The 19332-nt window shown below is 46.4% G+C and overlaps 1 protein-coding gene across 3 annotated transcripts in view; it reads right to left on the bottom strand.

Annotated features, from left to right (window-relative positions):
- Positions 1-19332, bottom strand: part of FBXO9 (F-box protein 9) — a 343828-nt gene that overhangs the window by 119863 nt on the left and 204633 nt on the right. For all 3 annotated transcript variants that reach the window (XM_069235799.1, XM_069235800.1, XM_069235801.1), the window contains one exon: positions 4697-4787. In XM_069235799.1, the coding sequence (XP_069091900.1) occupies positions 4697-4787 (91 nt within the window). The remainder of the gene's footprint in view (positions 1-4696; positions 4788-19332) is intronic.

The raw sequence follows: 19332 nt of genomic DNA on the forward strand, positions 1-19332 counted from the left end.
TGCCTTAATAGACCTGGATGTCGCGGATCTTCTGGAAAAGAATGCTACATCCAGGACACAACTTCACCCGAGGTTTTTTTAGCACTCTCTTTCTAGTAGAGAAATGGGATGGTGACCGGTGTCCGATAATCTCAGAGAATTCAACGGTCGGCTCGTTTACTGCTTTTCAAGATGGAGGGTATCCATCTCTTAGTCAACCTTTTGAGACCCAACGACTGGACGGTCCATCTGGACCTTCAAGATGCCTGCCTAACAGTTCCAATTTGTCCCCCGCACCGCAGATTTCTGCAGTTCAGGTGGAGGTGCCAGGTGTAAGAGTTCAAGGTGTTGCCGTTCGGGCTGTCATCTGGTCCCTGGTGCTTCACCAAGCTCCTCAGACCGGTCATGGAACATTTCCAAGCCCAGGGTTTTCGGCTTATAGTGTACTTAGACATCCTCATATTGGACCAATGTCCGTGTCGTCTGTCAGACCATCTCCAGGTGACAGTCAGGTCTTTTGGAGAGCTTGGGTTTCACTGTCAAAAAATGCAAATCCCTGCTCTCCCCCGCTTGACAGACCACCTTCCTGGGCTTCGTGATAGACTCAGGCGAGAAATCTATGAGTCTTACTACGCGGAAGATCGCAAAGATTCGCAGGAAGCTCAAGGGGACTCTAGCAAAGAGGTCAACCTCTCTATGTCAGACAGCCAGGGTGGTAGGATTGCTATCCTCATCCATTCAGGCCATCTTTCCAGGCTCTCTTCACTACGGGCCTTGCAACATCTAAAGGCCTCTCATTTGCGCAACGGCATGCAATACTCTGCAGGTCCCCTTCACGGACGAGGTGGTAGACGAGATGAGGTGGTGGTTGACACACCTGGGGGCCTGGAATGGCAGAGCCGTCTTGGGATCCGATCCTGACCTGGTGATCGAGTACAGGCAAAAAGTGGTCTGCAGAGGAACAGAAATTGCACATCAACTGCCTAGAGCTCACGACAGGGTCCTTTGTGATAAAGTGTTCGGAGAAGGACCAGATCCATTGCACTGTCCTCCAATTGTTCGGCAGTCAAATATAATCAACAAATTAGGGGGGGTGGCAGGTTGAAGATGTTGGCAGACTTGGCTAAAGATCTCTGGGAGTTCTGTCTCACCAAGAACATCTCTGTTACAGCGGAGTATCTGCCCAGCGCTTCCAATTCAGTAGCAGACTGGTACTCCAGACAGTGGTCAGACACAAGCCTTTGGCATCTAAACCCATCAATATTCAGAGGGTTGGATGCCCTATGGGGTCCTTTCTCGATAGACCTATTTGCATCCAGACTGCATCATCAACTCCCCTGCTTTTTCAGCTGGAGGCCCGACACTCTGAGGATAGCGATGGATGCATTTCAGCAGGACTGGTTGAAGGAACAGGGATATGCATTTTCCCTCTTTGCAATGATCTTGAGATTATCGGCACATGTCCATTGACAGAAGGCCAAGGTATTCCTGATCACTCCTTGTTGAAGGCCACAAGTTTGGTTTCCAGTTCTTCTGGTACTTTCTTGGGATTCTTCAATCCTTCTACCCCGTATTCTTGATCTCCTTCACGATACCCTGGGTAATTGTCACCAATTGGTACTACTCGATCGGACACCACTCATGGCCTGGCGGATTTCAGGCAATACTGGAGAGTTCCAGGATTATCGGCGGAGGCTGAGAGAATACTGGCGGCTGCATGGGCAGACAGAACCAATAAATGGTACAAATCAGCATGGTTTCCGGTGGGTGCATCGGTGTATTCAAAACAACCACGGTCCCATGGGGTGCTAAGTGGTCCCCATCCTGAACTTTCTGGCAACCTTACTGTCCCAGGGTCTGGCATACAGGACCATAAACTCTTACAAGTCAGCTATATCAACTGGTCATCTTCCTCTGGAGGGTACTCCAGTAGGGGAACATCTCCTGTTGTGCAAGCTAATAAAAGGAATACGCTTGACGCTGCCTCCAGAGCGTCAATATTCTGCTCTTTGGGGTGTCAATTTGGTCCTGAATATTTTCTGGGCCTGGCAACGGAACAATTTGTTGTCATGCAAAGTGCTGTCAACAAAATGGGCTATGCTCTTATGTTTAGTGTAATGTCGTAGAGTGTCGTACGTGAGAGCTTTGGACCTTTGAGGGCGGTCATTCACCCCTGATGGAATGCCATTCCATATTTCTAGGCGAACAAAAACAACCTCCAAAGTGATTTCATACCTGGCTTTTCACAGATCCCCAAAATTGTGTGGGGTTCGTTGCCTTAAAGCTTACGAGGAGATGACAGAGGAGTTCCAGCCTCCGGAAGACAATTGCTGATCTCCATAAGAAAGCCTTATAAGGCAGTCCCATCTCCCACCACTGCCAGATGGATTCACTGGGTAATGCAAGAAGCAGGAATTGATGTCACACTGTTTGGCGCTCACTCAGTGAGAGGAGCGATGGCCTCTAAGGCTTTTTGTTTGGGGCCTCGGCGAGAGGACATAATTATTGCAGTGGATTGGTCCTCGGATTCCACGTTCAAGCGGTTTTATTTCAAACCAGTGCTAGACGTGGCCTCTTTGGTGGTGGATAAGCTTTGAACAGGCATAATCCTCACCTCCGGTCCTGACATAGAATGTAAAATTTCCTAAAAAGTATGAACGAAAGTTTCAATTCTATTAAGGACACAGAGGCAAGGATTATTCCTACCCAAGGCTTTAAAAAAGCTTTTTCCCGACCAGACTACGAATGGAATGTGAAATTCTTAATGGGAGAAACTCCATGTAAGGTCTAAGTAATTTATGGTTGCCTTCCACTTTATGGTTCTAGGTTCTCTAAGCTGTCATGTGGTCGAGGAGTGTTTGTTACGAGGTCAAGTAATTTACATAATCTGGTTCTTTCATAAGGTTTATCCATAGTATTGTTGCTTTAGTAAACGTCACTTCGTGGAATATCAACAATCAGTTACCGGACTCTCCTTCTCCCTACTTAATAGGCACAGAAGGATCGAAACATGAATGAGAGAGGAGGAAGTCATTATCTCTTGTCGCATTCAAGAGAGAGGACGTTACAAGGGGAGCGACCCGGATGATACTGGAATGTGCTTCGTTCATTGGATGTTAAAGTTCTTTCTCTAGGACTCATGGGAAAGGTAGTTTTGTCATTCTTAAGTTAAAGCTGCTAGAACGAAATAAAGAAAGCAAGGCATAATCCTCGCCTCCGTGTCCTTAATAGAACTTGAAACTTTCCTTCATGTTTATTAGGAAATTTTACAGTTTCCACAGCTACACATTGGCTGTGCATTGTCAATGGTACTCATTTTTGAAGATGAAACAGAGACAGAGTAAAGTAAATATTAAATACATACAGTTTTTCCCAGCCTAGCTGAAAGTGGATGTGATTGAATAGATCGCACTTTTAGTGGGGAATCAGCTTCATGCAACATTTTCGGAACCTGGGCTTTCTCAAGCGACAAGCAGATTGCTACTTTACTGTTAGACCCTTACAACGCACCTGGAAAAGGAGACAAACTGCAAGATTACAGAAGTCATCCAAGCGCCAAACTGTAGGGGATCAGGATGAAGCCACTGCCACAGTCAACGTTAAGGGACAGATGGGATCACTGATCATCACTGGTGAATCTGATGCATATCAAGGAAATCATAAAAGGACTTGGAAGCCTTGACAGTAACCATGTTGCCAGGCCTTTTCATCACTCACATAACAGCAGATGAGACCGAGTAAGATGGGCATGCAAAGACACCTTTGCACTAGTGTTCGTCTTAATGGTGGGATTGCTTATGCATCTACTGCCTTGGGACTAGGCATTTAGCAGCTCTCGTGGGAGCCTTGTAATATATGTAACTGTTTGTCAAGTATGTGAGGGATAACGCCTAGTCATTGAATCCACTAACTTTCTCCACCTTCCTTTTTCTCACTTTTGGTTTCTGTTCAGCACAGCAGCAGGTGCAGAAGGTCGCCCATTTGGTAGCTATCACTTGTTAGTGAAAGGACGCCCCTCAAGATAACCATACTTACCTTATACTGTCTTTTGCACCAATGTCAATGAAGTTGATCCCCAAATTTAGGCAAAAGAAAACAGTGTTTTACAAAATACCTTCCATATTTTTGCACATCATAGGCTACTGTGTCTCAATGTGAGGTTAAGAAAAATACATTAAAAAGGGGTCCAGCTGTGGATTGAAGTGGGAAGAAGAACTGGAGCACTACAGTTGATGCTTGCTTTGTTACATTTACCTAGAACAACATAGAGTCTAATTCACATAATCTCAGTACCAAAAAAATGAAACCATATTTTAAAAAACTGCCATTGTATCATGAATAAAATCAAACTTTTTCCCATTCTGTCTAGAGTGTCGCATATTTAGGAGAATATGTCTTGCAGAAAGCAAACTTTGTTCATACAGTGTGCTACAGCTATGAAGTCAAAACGCAGACCTTCAAAAAAGCCTTAATTTTTAGAAGTACAGACCCCTGTAACTTCAAGTACTGTATTTCCAAATAACTTGACTATGCCAGATCTGCCCCTTCCACTAGAACATACCACTCAAGCTTAGCATAGTAAAAATCCATGCCTAAGGTGGAGGATCAACAAAACAGAGATTGGTAGGCAGTTGTCAGACCAACAGGTTCATTTCTGTTTTATACTAAAACAGAAGTGAAAGAAATTTTTCACTCACTGAATTTCTTACAGTTCTACCTGTAATATTCCACTTGGTGCCAGGCTCTGTAGAAACCATCTAGAGATTGCTCTCCTTGCCGTATGTATGTTGTCTTGCTGATATATACCCCTAAAAGAAATAAAAAGAACAAATAAAAGTGTGTGCTTTCATTCACACCTGTCTTCTAAATATAAGTGATAAGAGTGGCAAACTAATCAGAGCATGGTGTGAGTACTAAACTGCAAAGGAACAGCTTAGATCAGCACTGTATAAAAATGTCCTCATGAATCTAAATACAGCTTGATCTTTACTATAGTTAAGCACCAAATGGTAAAGCGAGTTTTTTTCCCCCCACAGACTCAATATTTAATACCCTAACTCGTGCATTGATGAGAATGTCACCCACAATTTGAGCAGGAAAAAGTATTTATTCAAAATACAAATGGAGATAAGATCAACACCACCATAGGATGCTTTCACAAAATGGATTTAAATGTAGGATATCATATCTGGCTCATAGCAGTGCTGAAATAAATATTAACTTCTAGAAAAGAAATTGAAGGAAAGCATAATGTGGAACAGTAAGAGAAAAGCAACTGCATACTTACCGAAACATTATTCGTTTGACTGGCTGAACACTTCAAAATGGGTTGGTCTACAGTCACAATAATTTACTATTTTGATACACAACATTCATGTCATACTGTAACATATGTAGGCAAATGTTGCATGGCTAAAATGTGGGTTGCTTTGTAATCATAAATCCTTGAATTCTACAGTACAAAGGCATTCTTTCTGCCAAAATACCCCAATAGAAAGGCTGCACGTAAGAGTTGAGGGTCTAGAAAAATAATTTAAATGAAGAGAGGCAGCGTCAATCCTATCTGGTACACTCAACAGGTGTATTGAAAAATCATTATAGTGAGATCCACTATGTAATTGACGATAACAAAAGCCTGGTCTCTTTATGATTTTAAGACCTTGTATGATTATGATTTGAAGAAATTGTCATAAAGAATGTAGAATGCCTTGCTCTTGTAAACAAGAGTAATAACCGGAGGAACATCTTACAGATCTCTCCATAACGAATGAAGCCTAATACCATCAGCCTTCTAAACCTGAAATGGCCCCTTACTTAATCTCTCCTTACCTGTTTCAACGAAGAAACAGTTCTGCAAATAACATAACTTGAGAATACTTAATAAAATCAAGAAGGCATCACACGTCATTTCCATCTTCTTTTTACCCAAGAGTGCAGTTCAGCGTTTCTTTGGATTCAATAGGCAAAGTAATAAAATGTGGTTGAGCCTCAGTTGCTCCTGTGCCACACTTATACTTAATTTACGTGAAAACTTTCTTTAGGCCAGGATGGAAGCCAGGGTTAGACCATCACTGCTGGCAAGGGCAAGCCTACGGTTCCCTTGCAAATTCACCAAGAACAGCAGGTATAGTTGAGGGCACCCAGACAAATCATACAGACCAGAAGGCAGCATGCTTTTTTTCTAACTTCCAGTACTGCTTAGATGGATTCACCGATTTTGAATTGAGTTTGAATTATAGGAAAATAAAACTGTGATACAATGCAAATCATTTGCAGTGACTGAACGGTGGAATCATGGGGCAGCCTTTGAAACATAGGAGATTTCTGAAGGTTGATCAGTTTGCACTCTCACGCCATGGCATGCCAATCTGAAAATTCAATGAAGCAGCAGGCTGTCTGCCATCGTACACCAGTGGAACAGCAGTGTTTCCTTCCTTCTTTTCTTTACAACCAAAGGCCAAGTCTAAATCCAGAGTGGAAATTCAAAAGTACCAAGGAAATCGCAGCAATCTCTAGTACACGATCTCCTAGTAGTTTCACACTTTGACCTACATACCCAGTCCCATGTGCAGTATGTGATCCTGTTTCCAGTTTAGGCTTGAATCATTTTATTGCTCTATAAACAAATCACATTTTACGTTAGCTAGTGCTTGGCATCATTTTTTTTTAACATTGGGCTTGCACGACTGCTTGTATCAAATGTTGATTCCAAAGTAATAAACAAGTACGTTTTCCAACGTTTTACCACAGAATCACACTTAAGTTTTCCTCAATACATTTTTTTGGGGTCTAGAAATTATGCAAGGGTACTTCAAGTGAGTAAACAATGAAGTAGTAGTCACAAAACGTGGTACAGAGATGCACTGAAGTTTGAGAAAAACTCGGCTGAAGCACGCACACAGAAGCGAGGATTACAAGCAGGGCGATACAGAAACAGACTTAAGTGCATGCAGCATGTATATAGCAAATAAGTGGATTAGTTCATCGTGAGTTTAACTCAAAGGGTAAATTATCGTCTTCCGGTGAGATATAATTTGGAGGACTCTGAGCTGTGTCTAGACCTTCTTTGGTTGGGAAAAGTCTATCTTTTGACATGAGGATAAATCTTTCACATCTCTGAAGCCTCCAAATGCTATAGTGGAGGAATACAGACTCATAATTTGGCTAAAACTCCAATGATAGTTTTTAAGGTTTGTACTAGAAACTCAAATTGTGTTCTTAAATTAAGAAGCTTTAGCAATAAGCATTTTTCAGTGTGGGGGTTGTCCGACCGTGAGTGTTGGTCCTAAATTTGGACGAGGCAGCTTTTTCACCCACTATGTCAATGGGCTCTCAGGCTAGCACATAGGATTTTAAGCCGTGGGTCTTCATATGTATGCAATTAGTTTTTTTTTATTCAGGGTGGGATCAGAATAAGCTTTTAGGAGATCTCAGAAGAGACTCTCACAGGTCAGCTATATCAGCCTCTAACTAGGGCTTTTTCATGGGGGTGCAATTTCTTTTTGGGAGGGTTTTTTTTCCATGAAAGATGGTTTTGTTCATTAGATCTCAGAAAGTGAGCTAATTTGGTGGGATGCTTCTGCAGTTTGCTAGTTCTTACTCCGATCTCAGACTGATTTGGGTGTTTTCAGAAGTACACTAAGCATTTTGTTACTGGCTACGGTGGGAATTCAGGATTTCGGACCAAGGGTTTTCTCACAGGTTTCACTCTGTCTTTCCAGAAAAGGATTGTCCTCAGCTTGGAATTGGTGTCACTAAGGGTTTCCAAACTCCACACCCTAGACAATAAATGAATTCCTTACTGGTAACTCTGGTTATCCAACATTGGCACCTTTCAAAAATTCACATCCTTGAATCACCCCACAGCTGGAAATTTCTGATACTTTTAAAATACCAACGAAAAGTGTCAAAATGTCTCATCTGAAATAACTCCAACTTGAGCCAATGAGGTAAAGTGCTGAGTTCTCTACTCCCACTAAAGTCCCATATAGCTCATAACAGGTGTGAATGGTACTTAGTGATTGATATTCTAACTGGGGAGGAGTGATGGCTACACAAATCTATAAAAGAGGAGAACTGAAGTTACGCGTAGCTAATTACATCTCCAGCAACGGATCTTCCATAGATTCATATGTTTTATCCGTAGTAGCAAGCAGTTAAGAAATAATCAATAAAAGGAAAGCAGCTTCATGGTCAATGAAACAGATTGCATAGTACCACTTGTCCAAATGAAGATTCTCCTTCTCGTTTCAAGTAAAGCCCAGACAGTAGTCCTTGGTATACACATGCCTAATTTTCCATGTAACTGATCAGACGTCCCTGAGCGGTACCCCTGCGTATAGTGCATCTGTCACCAGTATGCTTCTGGTGGAATGCATTGACACCCTACCTTCTAAAGGGGATTTACTTTCTTATAGCAGAAACTATTAGAGGTTCATTGAATGTTCTTATAGCCCTAGTTCTGGCAATGTAAACTTTGACGCACCTACCAATATCTAGTGAGTGCATTGCTCTCAGTCAATTTGTGGAAAAAAATAATAATATATCACTGGTTCCTTCAAGTGGTAGTTTGAAGGTACATACCCTAGGCATGAACCTTGGGTTTGCAAGCAAGGTGACTTTGTTCTTCTTGAAGTACCTTGAATCTTGCTTAAGTCAGGGCCAGGAGGAATGTTTTTTTCCCCCCAAAATAACTATGCAAGAGCTTCTCTGCAGATGGGCTCAAAAGGTGGAAGCATCAGTTGATGGAGTATTGTGTTCAGTTCCCACAGTGCTGGAGAGTGTCCACCTGGGGCAAGGGCCTTGAAAAAGCCCTCAATGAACGGTTTGATGATTCTCCAAGAGAAGAGGGAGGGAGCATTACTCAACCGTCTGAACCTTGATATCGCTGCCAAATGGACTTTTACTGGTGGGTACTTAAGGTCATCTTTGGCAAGGTGGAGTAGGTATGGCAGAATCTGGTGCGGCTGTAAGGCGATATGATTTAGACATTTAGCCTCACACCATATGCAAACACCCTTAAACTTAGCCTTGTAGGTCCGTCATAGTGGGATAAGTCTGTGTGCTAGTAATGCCCGTTAGAAAAGTAGTTGTGCAGAATTTGACTATTGCATCAGGCAAGACGTTTCAAGTGTCTCTTCAGTTAACTCAATGGATAATGAGACAGCTAAACTAGGATGGGGTACCAAAACTTGTGAGATCACTCTAAGTCTATTAATATTAGCAAGCACAACCATGTTCTGGCCTTTCACAGCACTCTAGAATCAGGGGAAACAGCAGCACGCCCTAGGCAAAACCATTCAACCACATGGTTGAGAAGGAATTGCCTTTGGAGCCCTGTTGCCAGTACCTGCTTGACTGGTATGGGCATTTTGTGTTCTGCAAGGTGGCAAACAAAACAAGATTTGCTGTAGTTTATCTTGATGGAACCCCAACTCATGACAATCCAAAGAGTGCATTTGAAAGGGTCCACATGCTAATTCTGAATGCCATGTAAATGTTCCACAGAGATATCAACACCTTGTTTGGCGATTGTAAGGAAATGCCTCCTTGGCATGGTTGCCCCCTGACTTTTATGCCTTTGCTGATGCTATGTTTACAATTGAAAGTGTGCTGAGGCCTGCTAACCAGGCCCCAGCACCAGTGTTCTTTCCCTAACCTGTACTTTTGTATCCACAATTGGCAGACCCTGGCATCCAGATAAGTCCCTTGTAACTGGTACTTCTAGTACCAAGGGCCCTGATGCCAAGGAAGGTCTCTAAGGGCTGCAGCATGTCTTATGCCACCCTGGAGACCTCTCACTCAGCACAGACACACTGCTTAACAGCTTGTGTGTGCTAGTGAGAACAAAACGAGTAAGTCGACATGGCACTCCCCTCAGGGTGCCATGCCAGCCTCTCACTGCCTATGCAAGTATAGGTCAGCCACCCCTCTAGCAGGCCTTACAGCCCTAAGGCAGGGTGCACTATACCATAGGTGAGGGTACCAGTGCATGAGCATGGTACCCCTACAGTGTCTAAACAAAACCTTAGACATTGTAAGTGCAGGGTAGCCATAAGAGTATATGGTCTGGGAGGTTGTCAAACACGAACTCCACAGCACCATAATGGCTACACTGAAAACTGGGAAGTTTGGTATCAAACTTCTCAGCACAATAAATGCACACTGATGCCAGTGTACATTTTATTGCAAAATACACCCCAGAGGGCACCTTAGAGGTGCCCCCTGAAACTTAACCGACTGTCTGTGTAGGCTGACTAGTTCCAGCAGCCTGCCACACTAGAGACATGTTGCTGGCCCCATGGGGAGAGTGCCTTTGTCACTCTGAGGCCAGTAACAAAGCCTGCACTGGGTGGAGATGCTAACACCTCCCCCAGGCAGGAGCTGTAACACCTGGCGGTGAGCCTCAAAGGCTCACCCCTTTGTCACAGCACCGCAGGACACTCCAGCTAGTGGAGTTGCCCGCCCCCTCCGGCCCCGGCCCCCACTTTTGGCGGCAAGGCCGGAGAAAATAATGAGAATAACAAGGAGGAGTCACTGGCCAGTCAGGACAGCCCCTAAGGTGTCCTGAGCTGAGGTGACTCTAACTTTTAGAAATCCTCCATCTTGCAGATGTAGGATTCCCCCAATAGGGTTAGGATTGTGACCCCCTCCCCTTGGGAGGAGGCACAAAGAGGGTGTACCCACCCTCAGGGCTAGTAGCCATTGGCTACTAACCCCCCAGACCTAAACACGCCCTTAAATTTAGTATTTAAGGGCTACCCTGAACCCTAGAAAATTAGATTCCTGCAACAACAACAAGAAGGACTGCCTAGCTGAAAACCCCTGCAGAGGAAGACCAGAAGACAACAACTGCCTTGGCTCCAGAAACTCACCGGCCTGTCTCCTGCCTTCCAAAGGACTCTGCTCCAGCGACGCCTTCCAAAGGGACCAGCGACCTCTGCATCCTCTGAGGATTGCCCTGCTTCGACGACGACAAGAAACTCCCGAGGACAGCGGACCTGCTCCAAAAAGACTGCAACTTTATCCAAAGGAGCAGCTTTAAAGAACCCTGCAATCTCCCCGCAAGAAGCGTGAGACTTGCAACACTGCACCCGGCGACCCCGACTCGTGGAGAACCCAACACCTCAGGGAGGACCCCCGGACTACTCTACGACTGTGAGTACCAAAACCTGTCCCCCCTGAGCCCCCACAGCGCCACCTGCAGAGGGAATCCCGAGGCTTCCCCTGACCGCGACTCTCTGAAACCTAAGTCCCGACGCCTGGAAAAGACCCTGCACCCGCAGCCCCCAGGACCTGAAGGACCGGACTTTCACTGCAGAAGTGACCCCCAGGAGTCTCTCTCCCTTGCCCAAGTGGAGGTTTCCCCGAGGAAGCCCCCCCTTGCCTGCCTGCAGCGCTGAAGAGATCCCTTGATCTCTCATTGACTTCCATTGCGAACCCAACGCTTGTTCTAACACTGCACCCGGCCGCCCCCGCGCCGCTGAGGGTGAAATTTCTGTGTGGGCTTGTGTCCCCCCCGGTGCCCTACAAAACCCCCCTGGTCTGCCCTCCGAAGACGCGGGTACTTACCTGCTGGCAGACTGGAACCGGGGCACCCCCTTCTCTCCATTGAAGCCTATGCGTTTTGGGCACCACTTTGAACTCTGCACCTGACCGGCCCTGAGCTGCTGGTGTGGTAACTTTGGGGTTGCTCTGAACCCCCAACGGTGGGCTACCTTGGACCAAGAACTGAACCCTGTAAGTGTCTTACTTACCTGGTAAAACTAACAAAAACTTACCTCCCCCAGGAACTGTGAAAATTGCACTGTGTCCACTTTTAAAATAGCTATTTGTGAATAACTTGAAAAGTATACATGCAATTGAAATGATTCAAAGTTCCTAATGTACTTACCTGCAATACCTTTCAAACAAGATATTACATTTTAAATTTGAACCTGTGGTTCTTAAAATAAACTAAGAAAAGATATTTTTCTATAACAAAACCTATTGGCTGGATTTGTCTCGGAGTGTGTGTACCTCATTTATTGTCTATGTGTATGTACAACAAATGCTTAACACTACTCCTTGGATAAGCCTACTGCTCGACCACACTACCACAAAATAGAGCATTAGTATTCTCTCTTTTTACCACTATTTTACCTCTAAGGGGAACCCTTGGACTCTGTGCATGCTATTCCTTACTTTGAAATAGCACATACAGAGCCAACTTCCTACATTGGTGGATCAGCGGTGGGGTACAAGACTTTGCATTTGCTGGACTACTCAGCCAATACCTGATCACACGACAAATTCCAAAATTGTCATTAGAAATTGATTTTTGCAATTTGAAAAGTTTTCTAAATTCTTTAAAGTCCTGCTAGGGCCTTGTGTTAGTCCCTGTTAGCATTCCTTTTTAGAGTTTAAAAGTTTGTTAAAAGTTTGAATTAGATTCTAGAACCAGTTTTAGTTTCTTAAAAAGTATTCCAACTTTTAGAAGCATAATGTCTAGCACAGATGTGAATGTGGTGGAACTCGACACCACACCTTACCTCCATCTACAGATGAGCGAGCTAAGGTCACTCTGTAAACTAAAGAAAATAGCAATGGGCTCCAAACCTACCAAAGTACAGCTCCAGGAGCTGTTGGCAGAGTTTGAAAAGGCCAACCCCTCTGAGGATGGCAACACAGAGGATGAAGATAGTGACTTGGAGGGAAATTCCCCCCCTCCAGTCCTACTTAGGGAGAACAGGGCTTCTCAAGCCCTGACTCCACAAATAATAGTCAGAGATGCAGGTTCCCTCACATGAGGGACCAACAACTCTGAAATCACTGAGGATAACTCCAGTGAAGAGGACATCCAGTTAGCCAGGATGGCCAAAAGATTGGCTTTGAAAAGACAGATCCTAGCCATAGAAAGGGAAAGACAAGAGATGGGCCTAGGACCCATCAATGGTGGCAGCAACATAAATAGGGTCAGAGATTCTCCTGACATGTTGAAAATCCCTAAAGGGATTGTAACTAAATATGAAGATGGTGATGACATCACCAAATGGTTCACAGCTTTTGAGAGGGCTTGTGTAACCAGAAAAGTGAACAGATCTCACTGGGGTGCTCTCCTTTGGGAAATGTTCACAGGAAAGTGTAGGGATAGACTCCTCACACTCTCTGGAAAAGATGCAGAATCTTATGACCTCATGAAGGGTACCCTGATTGAGGGCTTTGGATTCTCCACTGAGGAGTATAGGATTAGATTCAGGGGGGCTCAAAAATCCTCGAGCCAGACCTGGGTTGACTTTGTAGACTACTCAGTAAAAACACTAGATGGTTGGATTCAAGGCAGTGGTGTAAGTAATTATGATGGGCTGTACAATTTATTTGTGAAAGAACACCTGTTAAGTAATTGTTTCAATGATAAACTGCATCAGCATCTGGTAGACCTAGGACCAATTTCTCCCCAAGAATTGGGAAAGAAGGCGGACCATTGGGTCAAGACAAGGGTGTCCAAAACTTCCACAGGGGGTGACCAAAAGAAAGGGGTCACAAAACCTCCCCAGGGGAAAGGTGGTGAGACAGCCAAAAATAAAAATAGTAAAGAGTCTTCTACAGGCCCCCAAAAACCTGCACAGGAGGGTGGGCCCAGAGCCTCTTCACAAAACAATCCTGGGTACAAGGGTAAAAACTTTGATCCCAAAAAGGCCTGGTGTCGAAACTGTAGTCAGTCTGGACACCAAACTGGAGACAAGGCCTGTCCCAAGAAAAGTTCCACTCCAAACTCCAATCCAGGTAACACTGGAATGGCTAGTCTCCAAGTGGGATCAACAGTGTGCCCAGAGCAAATCAGGGTCCACACTAAAGCTACTCTAGTCTCTGAGGGTGGGGTGGATTTAGCCACACTAGCTGCCTGGCCGCCTAACATGCAAAAATACAGGCAGCAGCTCTTTATTAATGGGACAAGTGTAGAGGGCCTGAGGGATACAGGTGCCAGTGTCACCATGGTGACAGAGAAACTGGTTTCCCCTGGCCAATACCTGACTGGAAAAACCTATACAGTCACCAACGCTGACAATCCAACTAAAGCACATCCCATGGCAATGGTAACTTTAGAATGGGGAGGGGTCAATGGCCTGAAACAGGTGGTGGTCTCCTCAAACATCCCAGTAGACTGTCTGCTTGGAAATGACCTGGAGTCCTCAGCATGGGCTGAGGTAGAACTAAAAACCCATGCAGCCATGCTGGGTATCCCTGAACTGGTGTGTGTAAAAACAAGAGCACAATGCAAGGCACAGGGTGAAAAAGTAGAGCTGGAGACTGGAAGAAAGGCCCAGCCTACCAAGAGAAAAGGAAAGTCAGTTGGGAAACCAACTGCAACACAGTCAGAAAAAGAGAACCTCTCTTCTCAGGCAGAAGTTCTGCCCTCTGAGGGAACTGAGCCTTTGGAGCTTGAACCTTATCAGGTTGAGCTCTTAGGCCCAGGGGGACCCTCAAGGGAGGAGCTGTGTAAGGGACAAGAAACCTGTCCCTCTCTTGAAGGCCTTAGGCAGCAAGCTGCTGAAGAGTCCAAGGGCAAGAAAAATGGAACACATAGGGTCTATTGGGAAGATGGACTCCTGTACACTGAGGCCAGAGACCCCAAACCTGGTGCCACTAGGAGAGTGGTAGTGCCTCAGTCGTTCAGAGAGTTTATTCTGACCTTAGCCCATGATATTCCCCTTGCTGGGCATTTGGGACAAACCAAGACGTGGGAGAGGTTAGTCAACCACTTCTACTGGCCCAATATGTCCCACAAGGTTAAGGAGTTTTGCCTCTCCTGCCCCACCTGTCAAGCCAGTGGTAAGACAGGTGGGCATCGAAAGGCCCCCCTCATTCCACTTCCAGTGGTGGGGGTCCCCTTTGAAAGAGTGGGTGTGGACATAGTTGGTCCACTAGAACCTCCCACAGCCTCAGGAAATATGTATATCCTAGTAGTAGTGGATCATGCTACTAGGTATCCTGAAGCTATTCCCCTTAGGTCAACTACTGCCCCTGCAGTAGCCAAGGCCCTCATTGGTATCTTTACCAGAGTGGGTTTCCCTAAGGAGGTGGTGTCTGATAGAGGTACCAACTTCATGTCAGCATACCTAAAACACATGTGGAATGAGTGTGGGGTGACTTACAAATTCACTACATCATACCATCCACAAACTAATGGCTTAGTTGAGAGATTCAACAAGACATTAAAAGGCATGATCATGGGGCTCCCAGAAAAGCTCAAAAGGAGATGGGATGTCCTCTTGCCATGTCTGCTTTTCGCTTACAGAGAGGTGCCACAGAAGGGAGTAGGATTCTCACCCTTTGAACTTCTGTTTGGTCACCCTGTAAGGGGACCACTTGCTCTTGTTAAAGAAGGCTGGGAGAGACCTCTTCATGAGCCTAAACAAGACATAGTGGACTATGTACTTGGCCTTCGCTCTAGAATGGCAGAGTACATGGAAAAGGCAAGCAAAAACCTTGAGGCCAGCCAACAGCTCCAGAAGTTTTGGTATGACCAAAAGGCTGCAATGGTTGAGTTCCAACCAGGGCAGAAAGTCTGGGTTCTGGAGCCTGTGGCTCCCAGGGCACTTCAGGACAAATGGAGTGGCCCTTACCCAGTGTTAGAAAGGAAGAGTCAGGTCACCTACCTGGTGGACCTGGGCACAAGCAGGAGCCCCAAGAGGGTGATCCATGTGAACCGCCTTAAGCTCTTCCATGACAGGGCTGATGTAAATCTGTTGATGGTAACAGATGAGGATCAGGAGGCAGAGAGTGAACCTCTCCCTGATCTTCTGTCATCAGACCCAAAAGATGGCTCAGTAGATGGAGTGATCTACTCAGACACCCTCTCTGGCCAACAGCAAGCTGATTGTAGGAGAGTCCTACAACAGTTTCCTGAACTCTTCTCCCTAACCCCTGGTCAGACACACCTGTGTACCCATGATGTGGACACAGGAGACAGCATGCCTGTCAAAAACAAAATTTTTAGACAGTCTGACCATGTTAAGGAAAGCATCAAGGTGGAAGTCCACAAGATGCTGGAATTGGGAGTAATTGAGCGCTCTGACAGCCCCTGGGCTAGCCCAGTGGTCTTAGTCCCCAAACCTCACACCAAAGATGGAAAGAAAGAGATGAGGTTTTGTGTGGACTACAGAGGGCTCAACTCTGTCACCAAGACAGACGCCCATCCAATTCCTAGAGCTGATGAGCTCATAGACAAATTAGGTGCTGCCAAATTCTTAAGTACCTTTGACTTGACAGCAGGGTACTGGCAAATAAAAATGGCACCTGGAGCAAAAGAGAAAACAGCATTCTCCACACCTGATGGGCATTATCAGTTTACTGTTATGCCCTTTGGTTTAAAGAATGCCCCTGCCACCTTCCAAAGGTTGGTGAATCAAGTCCTTGCTGGTTTGGAGTCCTTTAGCACAGCTTATCTTGATGATATTGCTGTCTTTAGCTCCACCTGGCAGGATCACCTGGTCCACCTGAAGAAGGTTTTGAAGGCTCTGCAATCTGCAGGCCTCTCTATCAAGGCATCCAAATGCCAGATAGGGCAGGGAACTGTGGTTTACTTGGGCCACCTTGTAGGTGGAGGCCAAGTTCAGCCACTCCAACCCAAGATCCAGACTATTCTGGACTGGGTAGCTCCAAAAACCCAGACTCAAGTCAGGGCATTCCTTGGCTTGACTGGGTATTACAGGAGGTTTGTGAAGGGATATGGATCCATTGTGACAGCCCTCACTGAACTCACCTCCAAGAAAATGCCCAAGAAAGTGAACTGGACTGTAGAATGCCAACAGGCCTTTGACACCCTGAAACAAGCAATGTGCTCAGCACCAGTTCTAAAAGCTCCAGATTATTCTAAGCAGTTCATTGTGCAGACAGATGCCTCTGAACATGGGATAGGGGCAGTTTTGTCCCAAACAAATGATGATGGCCTTGACCAGCCTGTTGCTTTCATTAGCAGGAGGTTACTCCCCAGGGAGCAGCGTTGGAGTGCCATTGAGAGGGAGGCCTTTGCTGTGGTTTGGTCCCTGAAGAAGCTGAGACCATACCTCTTTGGGACTCACTTCCTAGTTCAAACTGACCACAGACCTCTCAAATGGCTGATGCAAATGAAAGGTGAAAATCCAAAACTGTTGAGGTGGTCCATCTCCCTACAGGGAATGGACTTTATAGTGGAACACAGACCTGGGACTGCCCATGCCAATGCAGATGGCCTTTCCAGGTTCTTCCACTTAGAAAATGAAGACTCTCTTGGGAAAGGTTAGTCTCATCCTCTTTCGTTTGGGGGGGGGTTGTGTAAGGAAATGCCTCCTTGGCATGGTTGCCCCCTGACTTTTTGCCTTTGCTGATGCTATGTTTACAATTGAAAGTGTGCTGAGGCCTGCTAACCAGGCCCCAGCACCAGTGTTCTTTCCCTAACCTGTACTTTTGTATCCACAATTGGCAGACCCTGGCATCCAGATAAGTCCCTTGTAACTGGTACTTCTAGTAACAAGGGCCCTGATGCCAAGGAAGGTCTCTAAGGGCTGCAGCATGTCTTATGCCACCCTGGAGACCTCTCACTCAGCACAGACACACTGCTTAACAGCTTGTGTGTGCTAGTGAGAACAAAACGAGTAAGTCGACATGGCACTCCCCTCAGGGTGCCATGCCAGCCTCTCACTGCCTATGCAAGTATAGGTCAGCCACCCCTCTAGCAGGCCTTACAGCCCTAAGGCAGGGTGCACTATACCATAGGTGAGGGTACCAGTGCATGAGCATGGTACCCCTACAGTGTCTAAACAAAACCTTAGACATTGTAAGTGCAGGGTAGCCATAAGAGTATATGGTCTGGGAGGTTGTCAAACACGAACTCCACAGCACCATAATGGCTACACTGAAAACTGGGAAGTTTGGTATCAAACTTCTCAGCACAATAAATGCACACTGATGCCAGTGTACATTTTATTGCAAAATACACCCCAGAGGGCACCTTAGAGGTGCCCCCTGAAACTTAACCGACTGTCTGTGTAGGCTGACTAGTTCCAGCAGCCTGCCACACTAGAGACATGTTGCTGGCCCCATGGGGAGAGTGCCTTTGTCACTCTGAGGCCAGTAACAAAGCCTGCACTGGGTGGAGATGCTAACACCTCCCCCAGACAGGAGCTGTAACACCTGGCGGTGAGCCTCAAAGGCTCACCCCTTTGTCACAGCACCGCAGGACACTCCAGCTAGTGGAGTTGCCCGCCCCCTCCGGCCCCGGCCCCCACTTTTGGCAGCAAGGCCGGAGAAAATAATGAGAATAACAAGGAGGAGTCACTGGCCAGTCAGGACAGCCCCTAAGGTGTCCTGAGCTGAGGTGACTCTAACTTTTAGAAATCCTCCATCTTGCAGATGTAGGATTCCCCCAATAGGGTTAGGATTGTGACCCCCTCCCCTTGGGAGGAGGCACAAAGAGGGTGTACCCACCCTCAGGGCTAGTAGCCATTGGCTACTATCCCCCCAGACCTAAACACGCCCTTAAATTTAGTATTTAAGGGCTACCCTGAACCCTAGAAAATTAGATTCCTGCAACAACAACAAGAAGGACTGCCTAGCTGAAAACCCCTGCAGAGGAAGACCAGAAGACAACAACTGCCTTGGCTCCAGAAACTCACCGGCCTGTCTCCTGCCTTCCAAAGAACTCTGCTCCAGCGACGCCTTCCAAAGGGACCAGCGACCTCTGCATCCTCTGAGGACTGCCCTGCTTCGACGACGACAAGAAACTCCCGAGGACAGCGGACCTGCTCCAAAAAGACTGCAACTTTATCCAAAGGAGCAGCTTTAAAGAACCCTGCAATCTCCCCGCAAGAAGCGTGAGACTTGCAACACTGCACCCGGCGACCCCGACTCGGCTGGTGGAGAACCAACACCTCAGGGAGGACCCCCGGACTACTCTACGACTGAGTACCAAAACCTGTCCCCCCTGAGCCCCCACAGCGCCACCTGCAGAGGGAATCCCGAGGCTTCCCCTGACCGCGACTCTCTGAAACCTAAGTCCCGACGCCTGGAAAAGACCCTGCACCCGCAGCCCCCAGGACCTGAAGGACCGGACTTTCACTGCAGAAGTGACCCCCAGGAGTCCCTCTCCCTTGCCCAAGTGGAGGTTTCCCCGAGGAAGCCCCCCCTTGCCTGCCTGCAGCGCTGAAGAGATCCCTTGATCTCTCATTGACTTCCATTGCGAACCCAACGCTTGTTCTAACACTGCATCCGGCCGCCCCCGCGCCGCTGAGGGTGAAATTTCTGTGTGGGCTTGTGTCCCCCCCGGTGCCCTACAAAACCCCCCTGGTCTGCCCTCCGAAGACGCGGGTACTTACCTGCTGGCAGACTGGAACC

This window comes from Pleurodeles waltl, chromosome 5 (genome assembly GCF_031143425.1).
Source record: "Pleurodeles waltl isolate 20211129_DDA chromosome 5, aPleWal1.hap1.20221129, whole genome shotgun sequence".
Classification (NCBI taxonomy): domain Eukaryota; kingdom Metazoa; phylum Chordata; class Amphibia; order Caudata; family Salamandridae; genus Pleurodeles; species Pleurodeles waltl.